Raw genomic sequence first — 22,439 nt, 5'->3', positions numbered from 1 at the left:
TGAAAAGAGGTATCTTACTTTCAGTTTCACCCACCGCATCCACCACCACCTCCACCATCACCTCCACATCCACCTTGACATCCACCGCCACATCCACCACCACTTTCACCACATCCACCACCACCACATCCACCACCGCATCTAACACGTCCACCACCACTTTCACCACCACTGCATCCACCACCACCACATCCACCACCACCACCGCATCCACCAACACCACATCCACCACCACCAACACATCCACCACCGCATCCACCACCACCACATCCACCACCACATCCACCAACACTTTAACCACACCCACCACCACCACATCCACCACACCCACCACCACTACATCCATCACCCCATCCACCACCACCCCATCTACCACCACCACTGTATCCACCACATCCACCGCATCCACCACCACCACATCCACCGCATCCACCACCACATCCACCATCACCACCACATCCCCCACCACATCCACCACCACATCCACCATCACCTCCACATCCACCATGACATCCACTGCCACATCCACCACCACATCCACCACATCCACATCCACCGCATCCACCACCACCACATCCACCACCACCACTTTCACCACATCCACCACCACCACATCCACCACCACATCCAACACATCCACCACTACTTCCACCACCACCGCATCCACCACCAACACATCCACCACCGCATCCACCACCACATCCACCAACACCACATCCACCACCACCACCACACCCACCACCACACCCACCACATCCACCACCACCACATTCACCACCACATCCACCACCACATCCAACACATCCACCACCACTTCCACCACCACCGCATCCACCAGCACCACATCCACCACCGCATCCACCACCACCACATCCACCACCACCACCGCATCCACCAACACCACATCCACCATCATCACCACATCCACCACCGCATCCACCACCACATCCACCACCACATCCACCACCACATCCACCACCACCATATCCCCCAGATCCACCACCACCACATCTATATGTGTGTGTGTGTGTGTGTGTGTGTGTGGGGCTCTGTGTGTGTGTAGGTGCAAATGCAATGTTCTTGGATTTTCGTCACAATAAAATACACTGAACATAATCGTCACAAAAGTTATTTACAAACGTTTAAGCTATTGCCATTATAAATTACAATAACTTTTATTTAAGTATTAATTATTTACAAAATTAAAAGCCATTGTTATTTGTAATATCAATACATCTAAGTCACGTAAATACAACACACATTGCATTACAAATGCTATAGGTGTCACATTGGCGAAAGTTAAAACTATTGACATTGTAACTGACAAAGCTATTAATTTTGCTATTTTCAAAACCAACACATAAATAAAAAAAGTGTCATTTACAAAACCAATCGCTCAAACTTTCCTAATGCGAGACCTATTGCATTTCCAATGCTTGTTTAAAGAGTGTGATGGAGGAGATAAGCCTGGTTTCAGGAGGGAGTGAGTTCCAGATCCTGGGTGATCCTTGTTGCTCTCGACTCATCGAATGTGCACTCTTGTTGCTCTCGACTCATCGAATGTGCACTCTGGCTGCTCCCTCGTCATTGAATGTGCATACTCGGTGCTCCCTCTCGTCATCGAATGTGCACTCTTGGTGCTCTCGACTCATCGAATGCGCACTCTCGTTGCTCTCGGACTCACCGAATGGGCACTCTCGTTGCTCTCGACTCATCGAATGTGCACTCTCGTTGCTCTCGACTCATCGAATGTGCACCCTCGGTGCTCTCGACTCATAGAATGTGCACTCTTGCTGCTCCCTCATCATCGAATGTGCATACTCGGTGCTCCCTCTCGTCATCGAATGTGCACTCTTGGTGCTCTCGACTCATCGAATGTGCACTCTTGTTGCTCTCGACTCATCGAATGTGCACTCTTGGTGCTCTCGACTCATCGAATGTGCACCCTCGGTGCTCTCGACTCATAGAATGTGCACTCTTGCTGCTCCCTCGTCATCGAATGTGCACTCTCGGTGCTCCCTCTTGTCATCGAATATGCACTCTCGGTGCTCCCTCTTGTCATCGAATGTGCACTCTTGCTGCTCCCTCTTGTCATCAAATGTGCACTCTTGGTGCTCCCTATTCCCACTGAATCTGCCCTCATGGTGCTTCCTCTAGTTATTGAGAGTGCCCTCACAGCGTTTCCTCTTGTCACTGAATGGGCCCTGATGGTGCTCCCTCTTGTCACTGAGTTATGCAGATTTGTAGAGCGCACTACCACCTGGGAGGATGTACTGGTGTTGAGCAGGTGTGTTCTAGCCCATCCTAAGTGAGGAAGATGCTCTTATATGTAGTGGTGGGTCGCTCCACGCTCTCGGAATGATGTAGGAGAAGGATCGGCCACCGGATTTGGTTTTCCTTATACGGGGATGCGCACAAGTGTGAGTCCAGACGAGCAGAGGTGTCTTGAAGTTTTGTGAAAGCAGATGCGATGATTGATGTACTGTGGCAAGTGCAAGGAGGAGGTGTGGGCACGACTGCTTGGCTGGCCCTCCCAGGTCCGCCAAACAGTTCATGCCCACTTTGCATGTCCCCCACCAGCTGCATTACACAGTCTTATGGGGAGTATGACCAGCTTCCCACTTCCCATCTGAGAGCCGAGCCGCAGCCCTTAAGTGAACACTCACAGTGCTCTCTCTTGTCATTGAGTGCACACCCACAGTGCTCTCTCTTGTCATTGAGTGTGCACTCACAGTGCTCTCTCTTGTCACTGAGTGTACACCCACAGTGCTCTCTCTTGTCACTGAGTGTACACCCACAGCGCGCTCTCTTGTCACTGAGTGTACACCCACAGGGCTTTCTCTTGTCACTGAGTGTACACTCGCAGTGTTCCCTCTTGTCACTGAGTGTACACCCACAGTGCTCTCTCTTGTCACTGAGTGAACACTCACAGTGCTTTCTCTTGTCATTGAGTGCGCACCCACAGGGCTTTCTCTTGTCACTGAGTGTATTCTCGCAGTGCTTTCTCTTGTCACTGAGTGCACACCCACAGTGCTCTCTCTTGTCATTGAGTGTGCACTCACAGTGCTTTCTCTTGTCACTGAGTGTACATCCACAGTGCTCTCTCTTGTCACTGAGTGTACACCCACAGTGCTCTCACCTGTCACTGTGTGTACACCCACAGTGCTCTCTCTTGTCATTGAGTGTACACCCACAGTGCTCTCTCTTGTCACTGAGTGTACACCCACAGGGCTTTCTCTTGTCACTGAGTGTACTCTCGCAGTGCTTTCTCTTGTCACTGAGTGTACACTCACAGTGCTTTCTCTTGTCACTGAGTGTACATTCGCAGTGTTCACTCTTGTCACTGAGTGTACACTCACAGTGCTTTCTCTTGTCACTGAGTGTACTCTCGCAGTGCTCTCTCTTGTCACTGAGTGTACACCCACAGTGCTCTCACCTGTCACTGTGTGTACACCCACAGTGCTCTCTCTTGTCACTGAGTGAACACTCACAGTGCTTTCTCTTGTCATTGAGTGCGCACCCACAGGGCTTTCTCTTGTCACTGAGTGTACTCTCGCAGTGCTTTCTCTTGTCACTGAGTGTACACTCACAGTGCTCTCTCTTGTCATTGAGTGTACACCCACAGTGCTCTCTCTTGTAATTGAGTGTACACTCACAGTGCTCTCTCTTGTCACTGAGTGTACACTCACAGTGCTCTCTCTTGTCACTGAGTGTACACTCACAGTGCTCTCTCTTGTCATTGAGTGTACACCCACAGTGCTCTCACCTGTCACTGTGTGTACACCCACAGTGCTCTCTCTTGTCATTGAGTGTACACTCACAGTGCTCTCACCTGTCACTGAGTGCACACCCACAGTGCTCTCTCTTGTAATTGAGTGTACACTCACAGTGCTCTCTCTTGTCACTGAGTGTACACCCACAGTGCTCTCACCTGTCACTGTGTGTACACCCACAGTGCTCTCTCTTGTAATTGAGTGTACACTCACAGTGCTCTCTCTTGTCACTGAGTGTACACCCACAGTGCTCTCACCTGTCACTGTGTGTACACCCACAGTGCTCTCTCTTGTAATTGAGTGTACACTCACAGTGCTCTCTCTTGTCACTGAGTGTACACTCACAGTGCTCTCTCTTGTCACTGAGTGTACACCCACAGTGCTCTCACCTGTCACTGTGTGTACACCCACAGTGCTCTCTCTTGTCATTGAGTGTACACTCACAGTGCTCTCTCTTGTCACTGAGTGTACACCCACAGTGCTCTCACCTGTCACTGTGTGTACACCCACAGTGCTCTCTCTTGTCATTGAGTGTACATTCACAGTGCTCTCTCTTGTCACTGAGTGCACACCCACGGTGCTCTCTCTTGTCACTGAGTGTACACCCACAGTGCTCTCTCTTGTCACTGAGTGTACACCCACAGTGCTCTCTCTTGTCACTGAGTGTACACTCACAGTGCTTTCTCTTGTCATTGAGTGTACTCTCGCAGTGCTTTCTCTTGTCACTGAGTGCACACCCACAGTGCTCTCTCTTGTAATTGAGTGTACACTCACAGTGCTCTCTCTTGTCACTGAGTGTACACTCACAGTGCTCTCTCTTGTCATTGAGTGTACACTCACAGTGCTCTCTCTTGTCACTGAGTGTACACCCACAGTGCTCTCACCTGTCACTGTGTGTACACCCACAGTGCTCTCTCTTGTCATTGAGTGTACATTCACAGTGCTCTCTCTTGTCACTGAGTGCACACCCACGGTGCTCTCTCTTGTCATTGAGTGTACACTCACAGTGCTCTCTCTTGTCACTGAGTGTACACTCACATTGCTCTCTCTTGTCACTGAGTGTACACTCACAGTGCTTTCTCTTGTAATTGAGTGTGCACCCACAGGGCTTTCTCTTGTACTGAGTGTACACTTACAGTGCTGTCTCTTGTCACTGAGTGTACACCCACAGTGCTCTCTCTTGTCACTGAGTGTACACTCACAGTGCTCTCTCTTGTCACAGTGTACACTCACAGTGCTCTCTCTTGTCACTGAGTGTACACCCACAAGGATTTCTCTTGTCACTGAGTGTACATTCGCAGTGTTCACTCTTGTCACTGAGTGTACACTCACAGTGCTTTCTCTTGTCACTGAGTGTACACTCACAGTGCTCTCTCTTGTCACTGAGTGCACACCCACAGGGCTTTCTCTTGTCACTGAGTGTACACTCGCAGTGTTCTCTCTTGTCACTGAGTGTACACTCACAGTGCTTTCTCTTGTCATTGAGTGTGCACCCACGGGGCTTTCTCTTGTACTGAATGTACACTCACAGTGCTGTCTCTTGTCACTGAGTGTACACCCACAATGCTCTCTCTTGTCACCGAGTGTACACCCACAGTGCTCTCTCTTGTCACTGATTGTACACCCACAGTGCTCTCTCTTGTCACTGAGTGTACACCCACAGTGCTCTCTCTTGTCACTGAGTGTACACTCACAGTGCTCTCTCTTGTCACTGAGTGCACACCCACAGGACTTTCTCTTGTCACTGAGTGTACACTCGCAGTGTTACCTCTTGTCACTGAGTGTACACTCACAGTGCTTTCTCTTGTCATTGAGTGCGCACCCACGGGGCTTTCTCTTGTACTGAGTGTACACTCACAGTGCTGTCTCTTGTCACTGAGTGTACACCCACAATGCTCTCTCTTGTCACTGAGTGTACACCCACAGTGCTCTCTCTTGTCACTGAGTGTACACTCACAGTGCTCTCTCTTGTCACTGAGTGCACACCCACAAGGCTTTCTCTTGTCACTGAGTGTACACTCGCAGTGTTCCCTCTTGTCACTGAGTGTACACTCACAGTGCTCTCTCTTGTCACTGGGTGTACACTCACAGTGCTTTCTTTTGTCATTGAGTGTACACTCACAGTGCTTTCTCTTGTCATTGAGTGCGCACCCACGGGGCTTTCTCTTGTCACTGAGTGCACACCCATAGGGCTTTCTCTTATCACTGAGTGTACACTTGCAGTGTTCCCTCTTGTCACTGAGTGTACACTCACAGTGCTCTCTCTTGTCACTGGGTGTACACTCACAGTGCTTTCTTTTGTCATTGAGTGTACACTCACAGGGCTTTCTCTTGTCACTGAGTGTATTCTCGCAGTGCTTTCTCTTGTCACTGAGTGCACACCCACAGTGCTCTCTCTTGTCATTGAGTGTGCACTCACAGTGCTCTCTCTTGTCACTGAGTGTACACCCACAGTGCTCTCTCTTGTCACTGAGTGTACACCCACAGTGCTCTCTCTTGTCACTGAGTGTACACCCACAGTGCTCTCTCTTGTCACTGAGTGTACACTCACAGTGCTTTCTCTTGTCATTGAGTGCGCACCCACAGGGCTTTCTCTTGTCACTGAGTGTATTCTCGCAGTGCTTTCTCTTGTCACTGAGTGCACACCCACAGTGCTCTCTCGTCATTGAGTGTACACTCACAGTGCTCTCTCTTGTCACTGAGTGTACACTCACAGTGCTCTCTCTTGTCACTGAGTGTACACCCACAGTGCTCTCACCAGTCACTGTGTGTACACCCACAGTGCTCTCTCTTGTCACTGAGTGTACACCCACAGTGCTCTCTCTTGTCACTGAGTGTACACCCACAGTGCTCTCTCTTATCACTGAGTGTACACTCACAGTGCTTTCTCTTGTCATTGAGTGCGCACCCACAGGGCTTTCTCTTGTCACTGAGTGTACTCTCGCAGTGCTTTCTCTTGTCACTGAGTGCACACCCACAGTGCTCTCTCTTGTAATTGAGTGTACACTCACAGTGCTCTCTCTTGTCACTGAGTGTACACTCACAGTGCTCTCTCTTGTCATTGAGTGTACACTCACAGTGCTCTCTCTTGTCACTGAGAGTACACTCACAGTGCTCTCTCTTGTCACTGAGTGTACACCCACAGTGCTCTCACCTGTCACTGTGTGTACACCCACAGTGCTCTCTCTTGTCATTGAGTGTACATTCACAGTGCTCTCTCTTGTCACTGAGTGCACACCCACGGTGCTCTCTCTTGTCATTGAGTGTACACTCACAGTCCTCTCTCTTGTCACTGAGTGCACACCCACAGTGCTCTCTCTTGTCATTGAGTGTACACTCACAGTGCTCTCTCTTATCACTGAGTGTACACTCACATTGCTCTCTCTTGTCACTGAGTGTACACTCACAGTGCTTTCTCATGTGATTGAGTGTGCACCCACAGGGCTTTCTCTTGTACTGAGTGTACACTTACAGTGCTGTCTCTTGTCACTGAGTGTACACCCACAGTGCTCTCTCTTGTCACTGAGTGTACACTCACAGTGCTCTCTCTTGTCACTGAGTGTACACTCACAGTGCTCTCTCTTGTCACTGAGTGCACACCCACAGGGCTTTCTCTTGTCACTGAGTGTACACTCGCAGTGTTCTCTCTTGTCACTGAGTGTACACTCACAGTGCTTTCTCTTGTCATTGAGTGCGCACCCACGGGGCTTTCTCTTGTACTGAGTGTACACTCACAGTGCTGTCTCTTGTCACTGAGTGTACACCCACAATGCTCTCTCTTGTCACCGTGTGTACACCCACAGTGCTCTCTCTTGTCACTGATTGTACACCCACAGTGCTCTCTCTTGTCACTGAGTGTACACCCACAGTGCTCTCTCTTGTCACTGAGTGTACACTCACAGTGCTCTCTCTTGTCACTGAGTGCACACCCACAGGACTTTCTCTTGTCACTGAGTGTACACTCGCAGTGTTACCTCTTGTCACTGAGTGTACACTCACAGTGCTTTCTCTTGTCATTGAGTGCGCACCCACGGGGCTTTCTCTTGTACTGAGTGTACACCCACAGTGCTCTCTCTTGTCACTGAGTGTACACTCACAGGGCTTTCTCTTGTCACTGAGTGTACACTCGCAGTGTTCCCTCTTGTCACTGAGTGTACACTCACAGTGCTCTCTCTTGTCACTGGGTGTACACTCACAGTGCTTTCTTTTGTCATTGAGTGTACACTCACAGTGCTTTCTCTTGTCATTGAGTGCGCACCCACGGGGCTTTCTCTTGTCACTGAGTGTACACTTGCAGTGTTCCCTCTTGTCACTGAGTGTACACTCTCAGTGCTCTCTCTTGTACTGAGTGTACCCTCACAGTGCTGTCTCTTGTCACTGAGTGTACACCCACAGTGCAGTCTCTTGTTACTGAGTGTACACCCACAGTGCTCTCTCTTGTCACTGAGTGTACACCCACAGTGCTCTCTCTTGTCACTCAGTGTACACTGACAGTGCTCTCTCTTGTCACTGAGTGCACACCCACAGGGCTTTCTCTTGTCACTGAGTGTACACTCGCAGTATTCCCTCTTGTCACTGAGTGTACACTCACAGTGCTTTCTCTTGTCACTGAGTGTACACTCACAGTGCTCTCTCTTGTCACTGAGTGCACACCCACAGGGCTTTCTCTTGTACTGAGTGTACCCTCACAGTGCGGTCTCTTGTCACTGAGTGTACACCCACAGTGCTGTCTCTTGTCACTGAGTGTACACCCACAGTGCTCTTTCTTGTCACTGAGTGTACACCCACAGTGCTCTCTCTTGTCACTGAGTGTACACTCACAGTGCTCTCTCTTGTCGCTGAGTGCACACCCACATGGCTTTCTCTTGTCACCGAGTGTACACTTGCAGTGTTCCCTCTTGTCACTGAGTGTACACTCACAGTGCTTTCTCTTGTCATTGAGTGTACACCCACAGTGCTTCCTCTTGTCACTGAGTGTACAGTCACAGTGCTCTCTCTTGTCACTGAGTGTACATCCACAGTGCTTCCTCTTGTCACTGAGTGTACATTCACAGTGCTCTCTCTTGTCACTGGGTGTACACTCACAGTGCTTTCTTTTGTCATTGAGTGCGCACCCACAGGGCTTTTTCTTGTCACTGAGTGTACACTCACAGTGCTTTCTCTAGTCACTGAGTGTACACTCACAGTGCTCTCTCTAGTTACTGAGTGTACATTCACATTGCTCTCTCTTGCCACTGAGTGTACACTCACAGTGCTCTCTCTTGTCACTGAGTGTACACCCACAGTGCTCTCTCTTGTCACTGAGTGTACATTCACAGTGCTCTCTCTTGAGTGCACAGCCACGGGGCTTTCTCTTGTCCCTGAGTGTACACTCACAGTGTTCCCTCTTGTCACTGAGTGCACACTCACTGTGCTTCCTCTCGTCACTGAGTGTTCACTCATGGTACATCCACTTGTCACTGAGTGTGCACTCACTGTGCTTCCTCTTGTCACTGAGTGTGCACTCACTGTGCTTCCTCTCGTCACTGAGTTTGCACTCATGGTACATCCACTTGTCACTGAGTGTGCACTCACTGTGCTTCCTCTTGTCACTGAGTGTGCACTCACAGCGTCCCCCGTGTTACTGAGTGCCACTGCACCAAGGACCTGCTCCACAGCTACTACTGTGCAGGTACACTACCATTTTACATGGCTTGTCTTGTTTGTTTGTGACTTCAGCTCATACACTGCAACACTTGTTCTTCCAGTGCGGGCACAAGAGGCTAGTACTGGATATGGTTTGGTTCATGGGACACCAATTGTGGGTGAACTGAGGGGGGCTTACAGCGATTCTCCTACTAGGCACCCCACTTGTGTAGATTTGGCATGTATGTCTGGTCCTGATGAAGAGCCGTCGATCCTGCACACAGGAAAAGTAGGCAAGAAACATGTCAGCCATCCCCCAGTGACCTCTGGGGACACTATTTTATGAGGGGTCTTCACTGTTTTGAATCTTTACAAAGGCCCCTTTAATCTGAAGGCCCTGGGGGCCTCTCGTGAATTTCAATATTTCTTCACACTTTCTGCCAATCTACCTGCACAAAACTCGGAGGGTTTGAGTCGGATGTTCTAGACTCGCCGGGTAATCAAAAGCTATTTGCAGGGCCGGTCGGCCATTGCAGCGCCCGCCTGATGAGGAGCAAAACCCAATGATGAAGCATGCCACAAACTGGCAGGTGAGCGGTTGTGCTTCCTAAATTAGGATGCCTTTGATGACCTCCACTGGTCCAATCAAACATAACGGATACACAAAGCCTGCCCGACGAAGCTGGGGACAGCTGCAGCAGCTCTCATAATGCACCTCTTGACTGCATCATTTAGAGCCTTCATTGACTCAACTTAAATAGAGGACTCCCCAAAGAACAACTGCATAGGCTCTGAATGATGATGATGATATCAACCATTCAAGGGTTAAACCTAGTGCTGACCAAGGGCTTGGTTGACTATCTTCCTGGTTTGGGACGGGGCTCCATTGGAAGATCTTGAGGAGGATGTGGAAGTAGGCAGAGGCTGAGTCCGAGGTTGCGTGTGTGGTCAGTAGAGGTGGGTGTAGGGCCGAGTACGGAGGGCCACCAGGTGTCGTCCCAGGGGAAAGGCTTGTTTCTGAAGATGTTTCTTGTGATAGAATACTATGTCCCTGCAATGTTAGGACCTTGCTAAGGGGTTTGTGGTCACTCCTTACAACCACCTTGGTTCCTCAAAATGAACTGTTTGAAATGTTTTAGCACCCACACACATCCTAGAGTTTCCCTCTCAATGACGGAGTACTTCAACTCCACCGGAGTCAGTGCCCGGGATGCAAAGGCAAGAACTTGTTCCACACCATCGCTGGAACAAAACTGTTCCTGAGCCCTTGCCGCTAGCAACCAAGGTGATAAAGCTCTTGCATCTTGGGTGAAACCCTTGAAGAGCTGGGGCTATGCAAATGTCCTCTTTAATGCTCCCAAAACTCTTCTGTAATTCCTCCGACCACACAAATTTACTACACTTCTTCAGCAGTTGCATGATGTGAAACATCTTCCCAGAGAAATGATACATAAATTTTGAGTAAAACTCTACGAATCCTAAAAAGGACCGCAATTCATTCCTGTTCTGTAGAATAGGGACCTTTGTTATAGCATCTACCATTTCCCTTTTTGGGGTGATAAATTAGTAACTAATTTTGTGTCCTAAATACATTGTTGTGTTTTCAGCAAACCTGTATTTGGTTTCCTCCGCCACCAAACAATACTGTTCCAAATTTTTAAGTACCTCACACATCTCCAAGTCATGTTCTCTTTTGTCTTTTACCATTATCAAGATGTCATCTTGAAAAAAGATAAAAATGTTCCTGCCCTAAACAGCTTATACATGAGATGTTGGAACATGGCAGCAGCCGAGGCTCACTCGAATTGTAAGCTTTTGAATGGGAAGCACTCTATGGGGTAATAAATGCAGTGAGGTTTTACTACTATGGTGTAGTGACCTTTGGTGATAGGCTGAGGTGAGGTCGGTTGTGGAGAACCACCTCATCCCCTTTATTAACGATAAAAGTTCATCAATTTGGGGTGAGGGATACATAACAACAAAAATGCGACTATTTAACTCTCTCAGATCCACATACAGGCGGATGTGACCATTAGCTTTCCCTGCCACAACTAGGGGAGCCACTCAATCCGACAATTCGACCTGCTGAATCACACCAATATCAACTAACTTTTTCAGCTCTTTAACCACTTTCTCTTTCACGCTCAAGGAAATGTTCCTTACTTTGTGTATACATGGATGTGTGTCTCTTTTTAAAACAATTTTGTGGTTGAATCCCTTAAGTTCACCCACTTTGCCTGTAAACATATTGGGACATTTGTTAACTACCTCAATTCTCTCCCTTTTGTCATCACTTACAATTAATACTGGGTCTCAGCTGTTGGGATCAAGCAAAATTTCCCTTGATCCTACCATTCACCTGGACATGGGCACCTCACTCCTTTACAGACAGGTGCTCCCTCCACCTGTTGGACACGGGTCACTCTGCTCCCTCCACCTGCCAGACAGGGGTCCCTCTGCTCCCTCCACATGTCGGACAAGGGCCCCTTCGCTCACTCCACATGTCAGACATGGGTCCCCTAGGTGGCTTTAGCCTCTCTTCGGTGACCCCTGACTCCCAACCCCCATCACTCACCAACGATGAGCGGCTTCGTCCTCATGATGTGCCCCACACTGCCCGACCCGGCCAAGCCGTTTTGAGGGACCTCTTCTTCCTCCTCCTCATCGTTCTGGGTGTTGGGGGGCTGGGCCTCAGGCTCCTCAGGGGGACCAAACTCTTCCAGGAGGGACTCTTCCGAGGGGTATTCGAAGATCCGCTCGAGGTCACACTCGCTGAAGGACAGCTCCATCTGTGAAAAGAAGCAAGCCAGGGTCAGATCACCTAGAACACACCTCAGGGCTATTCCAGAACACAGCAGCGACAGTCTAGAACACAGCAGCGCAGGTCCAAAATACGTCAGGACCAGTGCAGAACACAGCAGCACCAGTCCAGAACACAGTAGCCCAGAACACAGCTTTACAAATCTAAAACTGAGCCCAGAATATGGCAGCCCAGGCCAGAATACAGCGGCAATAGTTCAAAACACAGCAGCACAGAACACAGCTTCACAAGTGCAAAACTTAGCAGCAGCAGTCCAGAACCCACAGCACCCATCTTGTGACATCACTACGCAAAGCCAGATTTGATTACATAAGGTCTGAGTCAAGATACTGTGACGTCATCACGTAACCCCAGCCTGAAGTTACAAGGCTATCCCTTATGTTAGGAAAAGGCACAAGCCCTAACATCAAAGATCTTGTTTCAGGAGCTAACACTGGAAAACACAAACATAAAAATGTTGTGTTGTAGCCTGAACCTTGCATGCAAGTATTACGATATATGACCCGCCTTTAAGGCGGTGTAGGCTCATCTCCTTCAGGTTCCCTCTGAAGCGCTCACATGTAGGTTTGCAGCACGTTACAAAAGCCCAGATAAATACAGCGTTTTATTTTCTTTGGTCGTCCTTTTTCAAGAAAAATTTAATTGTGGTTATCATCCCTTTGAGTATTAGGAGGACCATGGTTACCTTCTTGGAATGTAATGATAGGATAAATGTGTGTCCCAAACTGTAATGTTATTTACCGGTCACTGTCGCCACTTAATTGCTTAATAAAAAGGAATACAGAAAAAAACCGAAAGAATAAAAGGGTTTCAGAGAGTGGAGTCAGACACCAGGCACTAGGGTTCTAGAAGTACCCCACTGATGTCTCTGCAAGGGTCTGAAGGCGATGAAGATTCAATCTAGAAGATTCCAGACCCTATCTTCCACACTCCAAGATCTAGACGCACCTCCCACCTTTGGTAAAGATCGTAAACTGTATTTACATGAAAAGATCATCAGATGTAAACAAAGCAATACATTATTTTCCAGAGAGATAATCATCAATGAACCTTTTCTGCATACTGTGCCGTCATCAAATCCTCCGAAACTTGTCTTTTTTCCATCCACGCAACACCTTGCACTCTCCTCACACCTGCCTACTCTACTGAAACCACACACCCTTCCACCGAAGATCTTAAACGACCTGCGATGATTCACCTACTTTCATTGGATGTGCCCATTTTGAGTGCCTTTATCAGAAGTTTATCACTAACACTAATCTTATTCCAACCTACAGTTTATCTCCTGTCAAACTATGCTTCATTCTCACTTCATCTCTTTCTTTTTCCACTCACCCTGTGGACTTTGATCACATTTCCCTTGTTCCAACACATCTACCCGGCAAGACGGGTGGGGGAATCGCATGCATTTTTAGGAGCAACCTCTCTGTTACTAAAGTCACCTCTCCCTCCCTCACTTCCTGTGAACTCTTCTGCCTCGATATCTCCAGCGAGGGCAAACCTGTATGCTCTTTACATGTCACCTACCACCCGCCCGGGGACAACCTCACCTTCACCCAACAACTCATGGACACGATCTCATCCAACGCCGGTCGGCAGATCACTCAAATCTACCTGTGTGACTTCAATCTCCACTGGAATGATCAGAAAGACGCAGTGGTGAATAGTCTCAAATCTTTCCTTAATGCGCTTGACCTCACCCAAATCTGCAACAGCCCGACACACGACAAAGGCTCGATCCTCAACCTTATCATCGCCAAGGAGGACTCTAACCAACTGGGGGCGATCCAACCCTGTGACTGGTCAGACCACCACATTATCACTTTTTTCATCAACGAAAAAGTTAAACTTAACCCGGCTCAACCCACCAAATCCAAGATCTGGAAAAGGGACATGAAGAATCTTAACCCTAACTCCTTGCCTTCCCACACCTGCAGTCTCCTCCTTCCCCCTTCGGGCGCCTCTGATGTTCAATCACTGACCGACCTCTACCTCGATTCTATGAACTCAATAATCAACGAAGCCTCCCCCCTGCAACTGAAGAGAGTCTCCACCAAGAACTCGAACCCTTGGTATGATGGTAGACTCAATGAAGACAGGCGTGCTATGAGAATGGCAGAGCGCACCTGGAGATCTGACCCCTCAGCACTGCACCTTAAAACGCTTAAGAACAAGAGAAATGCCTACTTTAGGAAAATCAAGCGCTCAAAATCAGACTTCTTTAGCCTCCAGCTGGACCAAGCAAAAAAACCGACCTAGAAAACTGTTCGAACTAGTCAAAACTCAAACCAAGATGCAACCCTTACAAGCAAACACCACAATAAGCGATATTCCACACTGTGAAGACTTTTCTGCTTTCTTTAAGCTAAAGACCGACAACATAAGAAGTGAGCTCCTCAATGATGTAAGCCGATACTCCAGCCCCATTAGCATGACTACCACTCACCCTAAAAACAACACATGGTGGACGTCTTTTGACACCTACTCTGAAGAAAGAATTCACAAACTGCTCGGCACCTTGTACCCTCTAATCACTTCACAGACCCCCTACCTGCTAATGCTGTAAAATACTTCACCCCCCTGCTCCTCCCACTCTGGACTAAAATCATTAACAGCTTCCTTCAGCAAGGACTCATCCCAGACTCCCTCAAGGTGGGGCAAGTCACACCTATACTCAAGAAACCTACAGCTGACCCGGCTGACCTAAATAATTACCGCCCTATCACCAATATCCCCACCCTGGCCAAACTGCTGGAAAAATGCGTACAACTCCAACTGACAAAACACATTGATCAGTTTGACCTCCTCAACCCTCATCAATCAGGCTTCCGAGCGAAACACAGCACGGAAACGGCCATGATGCACATAATTGATGACGCCCTCCAAATCCTTGATCGCAATGATTCCTGCCTCCTCATCCTTCTTGATCTCTCCTCAGCATTTGATACTGTCAAACATGAGAACCTACTTCAGCTGTTAAATACCAGAATGGGTTTATCCGGGTCTGTTCTCAAATGGTTCTTCTCCTTCCTACATAACCGGGCTCAGAAGTACAAGATCAACAACGAGTTGTCCCCATCTGTGCCTGTAACTTTAGGCGTCCCTCAAGGCTCCTCCCTATCCCCCACATTGTTCAACCTCGTCATGGAACCACTCACCACCCTGCTCCAAGCATCTAATGTACACTTCCATATGTACGCCGATGACACTCAACTTTACCTCAAGCTACAATCCCCGGAAGACATCAAACTTCTGAATTCCACACTCAATCATGGTTGGCCGATAATCACCTCAAACTAAATGCTCTGAAAACTGAGTTCCTTCTGATCTCACCTCCTGCGAAAATCGCCATCATCCAAACCTGGCTCAATCACCTAACTGCGCTCAATGTCCAACCCACCATTGTGGAATCTGCGAAATCCTTAGGCATCACACTTGACGCCGCCCTCAACATGCAGCAGCACATTAGTAAAGCAACTAAAGGAGCTAATTTCCAAATCAACACTCTGAGGAAACTTAAACCCTTCTTCCCAGCTGAGGACTTCCAAACTGCTGTACAAGCCCTAGTCATCCCTCGCATAGACTATGGAATTGTGACCCTCAGCGGACTCCCCCTTACAACAACCGCACCCCTAAGAGCCTCCTTGAACGCTGCCGCGAGACTCATCACTGGTTCAAGGAAACATTCGCATATATCCCCTGACTTAAAATCCCTGAACTGGCTGCCTTTTGAAGCCAGAATTCAGCTGAAAATTGCCTGTATGACACACTCGGCCGTACACCACAAGTCACCCAACTACCTCACTCAAAAGCTGACTATATCAGGAGTTTCGAGATCCAATAGAAGTACAAACAATCTCCTCCTGAAACCTCGAAGATTCCGGAAGGAAAAAACATACAAACGCTCCTTCTCAGGAATGGCACCCAGGATCTGGAATGCACTCCCTCTTGAAACCAGGCTTATCTCCTCCACTGCATTTTTTAAGAAAGAGGTAAAAGCCATCCTTATGGCCAAGTTCAGCTGAACTCTATTGCTGCTGGATCTAAGACTTTGCACCGTTTTTGTATTATTGGTTACCTGATCGTTTATTGGTATTATATTTTTATATGATTGCTATCCTATTTTGCTACTCACTCACTACCGACTACTATATTGTACCCAATAGTTTGTTTAATCACCCCCCTGTTGCCCCTATCCCTTGTTTCTGTAAAGCGCTCTGATATCTGCAAAGATCTTGTTCGCGCTATATAAAACTCTGAATAAATAAATAAATAAGATAGAAAGGTATTGAGTATTCTTCCCCTAAAAAGATCAGAAGAAGACTTATCTGTTGAACAGTGCTGAGTTATTTTCTATGCCCACAGCTCGTTAAGTACTTGTCTCCTCCAATACATTCCACAACTGAATACTTTATTTTAAATATAATTCAATCGTTCTACTACACTGTTAGCTTCTGGATGGTATAAAGATGTTTTCTTATGTTTGATGCCTATTGGTTTTCAAAAAATCCAAAAGATTTTTGTAGGTTAACTGTACTCTGTTTTCCATAAGTAATACCTTTAAAAGGCTTTCTCTCGTGAAAAACTGATCCCCCTAAACGTCATCACAGTAATCGAAGTCACATAAGAAACTCTTTCCAACTCGGGCCAAAGAGAAAATAAATGAAGAAGAGAACCTGCTCTATGTGAGGTGTAGATGTCAGGCTTGGACAGAGACCGAGATCATGTTATATAAAACTGCAAAAAATATATAAATTAAAATATATGGCAGTATCAATGTATGGGGGCAGCATTTCCTTCTGGGGCAGCATTGAGATATGTGGAGCAACACTCAAATGTGGACCAGCAGGGGGCAGCATCGAGTTATGAAGTGGGGGACAGCATTGAGAAATGGGAAGCAGCAAAGAGATATGAGGTCAGTGTTTGAAGTGAGATATAAGGTCGGCAGCAGCATCGAGATAAGAGGTTGGCAGTAGCATCGAGATAGAGGTTGGCAGCAGCATCGAGATAGAGGTTGGCAGCAGCATCGAGATAGAGGTTGGCAGCAGCATCGAGATAGAGGTTGGCAGCAGCATCGAGATAGAGGTTGGCAGCAGCATCGAGATAGAGGTTGGCAGCAGCATCGAGAGCATAGCTTGGTGGCAGCATAGAGCCATGAGTTTGATGCAGCATCGAGATTGCAGCAATGACATATGGGGCGGCAGCATAGAGATATGGAGTCGCTGGTAGCAGGTCACGTGTCATGCCTGGACAGGCCGGTAAGAGCAGCTCACGCGTCATGTCTGGACAGACCGGTGAAAGCAGGCCACGTGTCATGCCTGGACAGGCCGGTGAGAGCGGGTCACTAGTCATGCCTGGACAGGCCAGTGAGAGCAGGCCACGTGTCATGCCTGGACAGGCCGGTGAGAGCGGGTCACTAGTCATGCCTGGACAGGCCAGTGAGAGCAGGTCACGTGTCATGCCTGGGCAGGCCGGTGAGAGCAGGTCATGTTTTATATCTGGACAGGCCGGTGAAAGCAGGTCACGTGTCATGTCTGGACAGGCCAGTGAGAGTAGGTCACCTGTCAGTTTTGGACAGGCCGGTGAGAGCCGGTCACGTGTCAGGCAGCCTCCTCCTTGGACAGTCCTGGGCCTGTCCCAGTCCTGTGTTAAGCAGCTGTTGTTTCCACGCTTTTCATCCAATCACCAATTTGCGCCCCTCCCCCCACCAACCTGTCCCAGATAATCCCCCATTAACCACCAGCAAAGAGCATTAGTGAGCACGGGGGAAGACTGGGGCAGCGTCAAGAGGGCAGGGGCAGACACGAGTGCGTGAGAGCAGTGCATGAGCTGTGGGAGAGCAGTGCATGCAACAGTCATCTATGAGCAGTGCAGTGACTGTGCAGGAGCAGTGCATGAGCTGTGGGAGAGCAGTGCATGAGCTGTGGGAGAGCAGTGCATGCAACAGTAGTCTATGCGCAGTGCAGTAGCTGTGCAGGAGCAGCGCAGAGCTGTGGGAGAGCAGTGCATGCAACAGTTGTTCATGAGCAGTGCAGTGGCTGTGCAGGAGCAGTGCATGAGCTGTGGGAGAGCAGTGCATGCAACAGTTGTTCATGAGCTGTGCAGGGGCAGTGCATGAGCTGTGGGAGAGCAGTGCATGCAACAGTTGTTCATGAGCAGTGCAGTAGCTGTGCAGGAGCAGTGCATGAGCTGTGGGAGAGCAGAGCATGCAACAGTAGTCCATGAGCAGTGCAGTGGCTGTGCAGGAACAGTGCAGGAGCTGTGGGAGAGCAGTGTGTGCAACAGTTGTTTATGAGCAGTGCAGTAGCTGTGCAGGAGCAGTGCATGAGCTGTGGGAGAGCAGTGCATGCAACAGTAGTCTATGAGCAGTGCAGTGGCTGTGCAGGAGCAGTGCATGAGCTGTGGGAGAGCAGTGCATACAACAGTTGTTCATGAGCAGTGCAGTGGTTGCAGGAGCAGTGCATGAGCTGTGGGAGAGCAGTGCATACAACAGTTGTTCATAAGCAGCGCAGTGGCTGTGCAGGAGCAGTGCATGAGCTGTGGGAGAGCAGTGCATGAGCTGTGGGAGAGCAGTGCATGCAACAGTTGTTCATGAGCAGTGCAGTGGCTGTGCAGAAGCAGTGCAGGAGCTGTGGGAGAGCAGTGCATGCAACAGTGGTCCATGAGCAGTGCAGTGGCTGTGCAGGAGCACTGCATGAGCTGTGGGAGAGCAGTGCATGCAACAGTAATCTATAAGCAGTGCAGTGGCTGTGTAGGAGCAGTGCAGCAGCTGAGGGACAGCAGTGCATGCAACAGTTGTTCATGAGCAGTGCAGTGGCTGTGCAGGAGCAGTGCATGAGCTGTGGGAGAGCAGTGCATGCAACAGTTGTTCATGAGCAGTGCTGTGACTGTGCAGGAGTACTGCATGAGCTATGGGACAGCAGTGCATGCAACGGCAGTCTATGAGCAGTGCAGTGGCTGTGCAGGAGCAGTGCAGCAGCTGAGGGAGCGCAGTGCATGCAACAGTTGCTCATGAGCAGTGCAGTGGCTGTGCAGGAGCAGTGCATGAGCTGTGGGAGAGCAGTGCATGCAACAGTTTTTCATGAGCTTTGCAGTGGCTGTGTAGGAGCACTGCATGAGCTGTGGGAGAGCAGTGCATGCAACAGTAGTCTAGCAGTGCAGTGGCTATGCAGGAGCAGTGCAGCAGCTGAGGGAGAGCAGTGCATGCAACAGTTGTTCATGAGCAGTGCAGTGACTGTGCAGGAGCAGTGCATGAGATTTGGGAGAGCAGTGCGTGGAACAGTGAGGTGACTGTGCAGGAGCAGTGTATGAGCTGTGGGAGAGCAGTGCATGCAACTGTAGTCTATGAACAATGAAGTGGCTGTGCAGGAGCAGTGCAGCAGCTGAGGGAGAGCAGTGCATGCAACAGTAGTCCATGAGCAGTGCAGTGGCTGTGCAGGAGCAGTGCAGGAGCTGTGGGAGAGCAGTGCATGCAACAGTAGTCCATGAGCAGTGCAGTGGCTGTGCAGGAGCACTGCATTAGCTGTGGGAGAGCAGTGCATGCAACAGTTGTTCATGAGCAGTGCAGTGGCTGTGCAGGAGCTGTGGGAGAGCAGTGCATGCAACGGTAGTCTATGAGCAGTGCAGTGGCTGTGCAGGAGCAGTGCAGGAGCTGTGGGAGAGCAGTGCATGCAATGGTAGTTTATGAGCAGTGCAGAGGCTGTGCAGGAGCAGTGTATGAGCTGTGGGAGAGCAGTGCATGCAACAGTGCAGTGGCTGTGCAGGAGCGGTGCATGAGCTGTGGGAGAGCAGTGTATGCAACAGTTGTCTATGAGCAGTGCAGTGACGGTGCAGGAGCAGTGCATGAGCTGTGGGAGAGCAGTGCATGGAAAAGTAGTCTATGAGCAGTGCAGTGGCTGTGCAGGAGCAGTGCATGAGCTGTGGGATAGCAGTGCATGTAGCAGTGCAGTGGCTGTGCAGGAGCAGTGCAGCAGCTGAGAGAGAGCAGTGCATGCAAAAGTTGTTCATGAGCAGTGCAGTGGCTGTGCAGGAGCAGTGCATGAGCTGTGGGAGAGCAGTGCATGCAACGGTAGTCTATGAGCAGTGCAGTGGCTGTGCAGGAGCAGTGCAGGAGCTGTGGGAGAGCAGTGCATGCAACGGTAGTCTATGAGCAGTGTAGTGGCTGTGCAGGAGCAGTGCAGGAGCTGTGGGAGAGCAGTGCATGCAATGGTAGTCTATGAGCAGTGCAGTGGCAGTGTAGGAGCTGTGGGAGAGCAGTGCATGCAACAGTGCAGTGGCTGTGCAGGAGCAGTGCATGAGCTGTGGGAGAGCAGTGCATGCAACAGTCGTCTATGAGCAGTGCAGTGACTGTGCAGGAGCAGCACATGAGCTGTGGGAGAGCAGTGCATGGAAAAGTAGTCTATGAGCAGTGCAGTGGCTGTGCAGGAGCAGTGCATGAGCTGTGGGAGAGCAGTGCATGCAACAGTGCAGTGGTTGTGCAGGAGCAGTGCATGAGCTGTGGGAGAGCAGTGCATGCAACAGTCATCTATGAGCAGTGCAGTGGCTGTGAGGGGGCAGTGCAGGAGCTGTGGGAGAGCAGTGCATGCAACGGTAGTCTATGATCAGTGCAGTGGGCATACAGGAGCAGTGCATGAGCTGTTGGAGAGCAGTGCATGCAACAGTCGTCTATGAGCAGTGCAGTGACTGTGCAGGAGCAGTGCATGAGCTGTGAAATAGCAGTGCATGCAACAGTAGTCTATGAGCAGTGCAGTGGGCATACAGGAGCAGTGCATGAGCTGTTGGAGAGCAGTGCATGCAACAGTCGTCTATGAGCAGTGCAGTGACTGTGCAGGAGCAGTGCATGAGCTGTGGGAGAGCAGTGCATGGAAAAGTAGTCTATGAGCAGTGCAGTGACTGTGCAGAAGCAGTGCAGGAGATGTGGGAGAGCAGTGCATGCAACGGTAGTCTATGAGCAGTGCAGTGGCCATACAGGAGCAGTGCATGAGATGTGGGAGAGCAGTGCATGCAACAGTGCGGTGGCTGTGCAGGTTAAGTGCCTGGGTTATTAACATGGCCACTGGATTTATGTGATTGGGCGGCCGCGACATTCTTCACATAACTATAAATTCGCTGCATTTGCCACATAATCCCTCATCTGCCGCGTAATCTGCAGATTTTCACAAAATATGTGTTTTTAGCTCAAACAGTTCGAAAGTTACTAAAAGCGGAGTGACACATCCAAGGCTGGACTGGTCACCTCTCTGTTGCTTGCTGCTATATATTGGGTGTTAAACTGGTACTAACCTGGTATAACCCATGCCCAGGCAATGGAAGTATTACCATCGAAGAGTGTAATGCATGACGCTGCATAATTTGACTCAGCCCTGCCGCATAATTCCAGTGGCCCCGGTATTCTGGAGGTGGCAGCAGTAGGGAAGGGTCAGCGCAGGGTACTCTGTACACACTCCTCACCCCCCCTCCCCCCCCCCCCTGTCACCCTCACCCTTAGCCCTAAAGCCCCAGATGGCGCCTCCAGGCTCGTCGAGGCCTTAACCGGATTAGAGCCCGGGCTGAGCTCTCGCGGCGGCTAAACCCTAAAGTGAATTTACAGTGGGGAGGGGGAGGGAGGGGGAGGAGGGGTCGGGAGGGGGAGGGGTAATGCTGTGCCCCCGCCACACAATGTAGAAACATTATGCAGTTGGAAAGCTGCTGCTTATTATGCCAGGATCCCGACCCAAGCCCTGACGCACGGTGTGATCTTCGCACGAACCCTTGTCATCTGTGATGCAAATCAGAGAGAGGTCTCTATTGCCCTTTTAATCCAAGCCCCCCAAACTCCGAGGCCCCCAACCACCGGGACACCCCTTGTACATTCGCCCCAGATGCGGGACCGGGTTTACAGCTGTAAAGAGCTGCAAACAATGTCGACATACAACCGAGACCGGCCAGAGCGGCTGCCACTGAAGAGAGGCCACCTCCGTTAGTAACCCCCCACCCCCCCCCCCCCCACGTCGCGCCCCACCCCCCTCTCCCGGTCAGTCTTTGCAGAAGATATATTTTCAGTGTTTCTGTAGACATGCAGTTTTGTATTTATCTATAAAAAAAAACCTGTAAACATATAACAAGCATTGGCATAGCCAATAGGTCTCGCCTTTGGGACCATGTAAGTGTTTAGTTATGCAGCACAATATCCTTGGTGCAACAACATCAGCTGTTGCATGGCTAAACACGTATAATGTCCC

General features: G+C 49.6%; 1 protein-coding gene across 1 annotated transcript in view; it reads right to left on the bottom strand.

The window, feature by feature from the left end:
• PPP1R18 (protein phosphatase 1 regulatory subunit 18) overlaps nt 1–22,439 on the bottom strand; it is a 101,898-nt gene that overhangs the window by 7,427 nt on the left and 72,032 nt on the right. The window contains exon 2 of the mRNA XM_086920702.1: nt 11,974–12,187. Within this exon, the coding sequence (XP_086776828.1) occupies nt 11,974–12,187 (214 nt within the window). The remainder of the gene's footprint in view (nt 1–11,973; nt 12,188–22,439) is intronic.

Source organism: Lissotriton vulgaris, chromosome 5 (assembly GCF_964263255.1).
Source record: "Lissotriton vulgaris chromosome 5, aLisVul1.2, whole genome shotgun sequence".
In the NCBI taxonomy this organism is placed as follows: domain Eukaryota; kingdom Metazoa; phylum Chordata; class Amphibia; order Caudata; family Salamandridae; genus Lissotriton; species Lissotriton vulgaris.
Note: the sequence above shows the minus strand (reverse complement) of the source record. Positions and strands in the feature narration are given on the sequence as shown.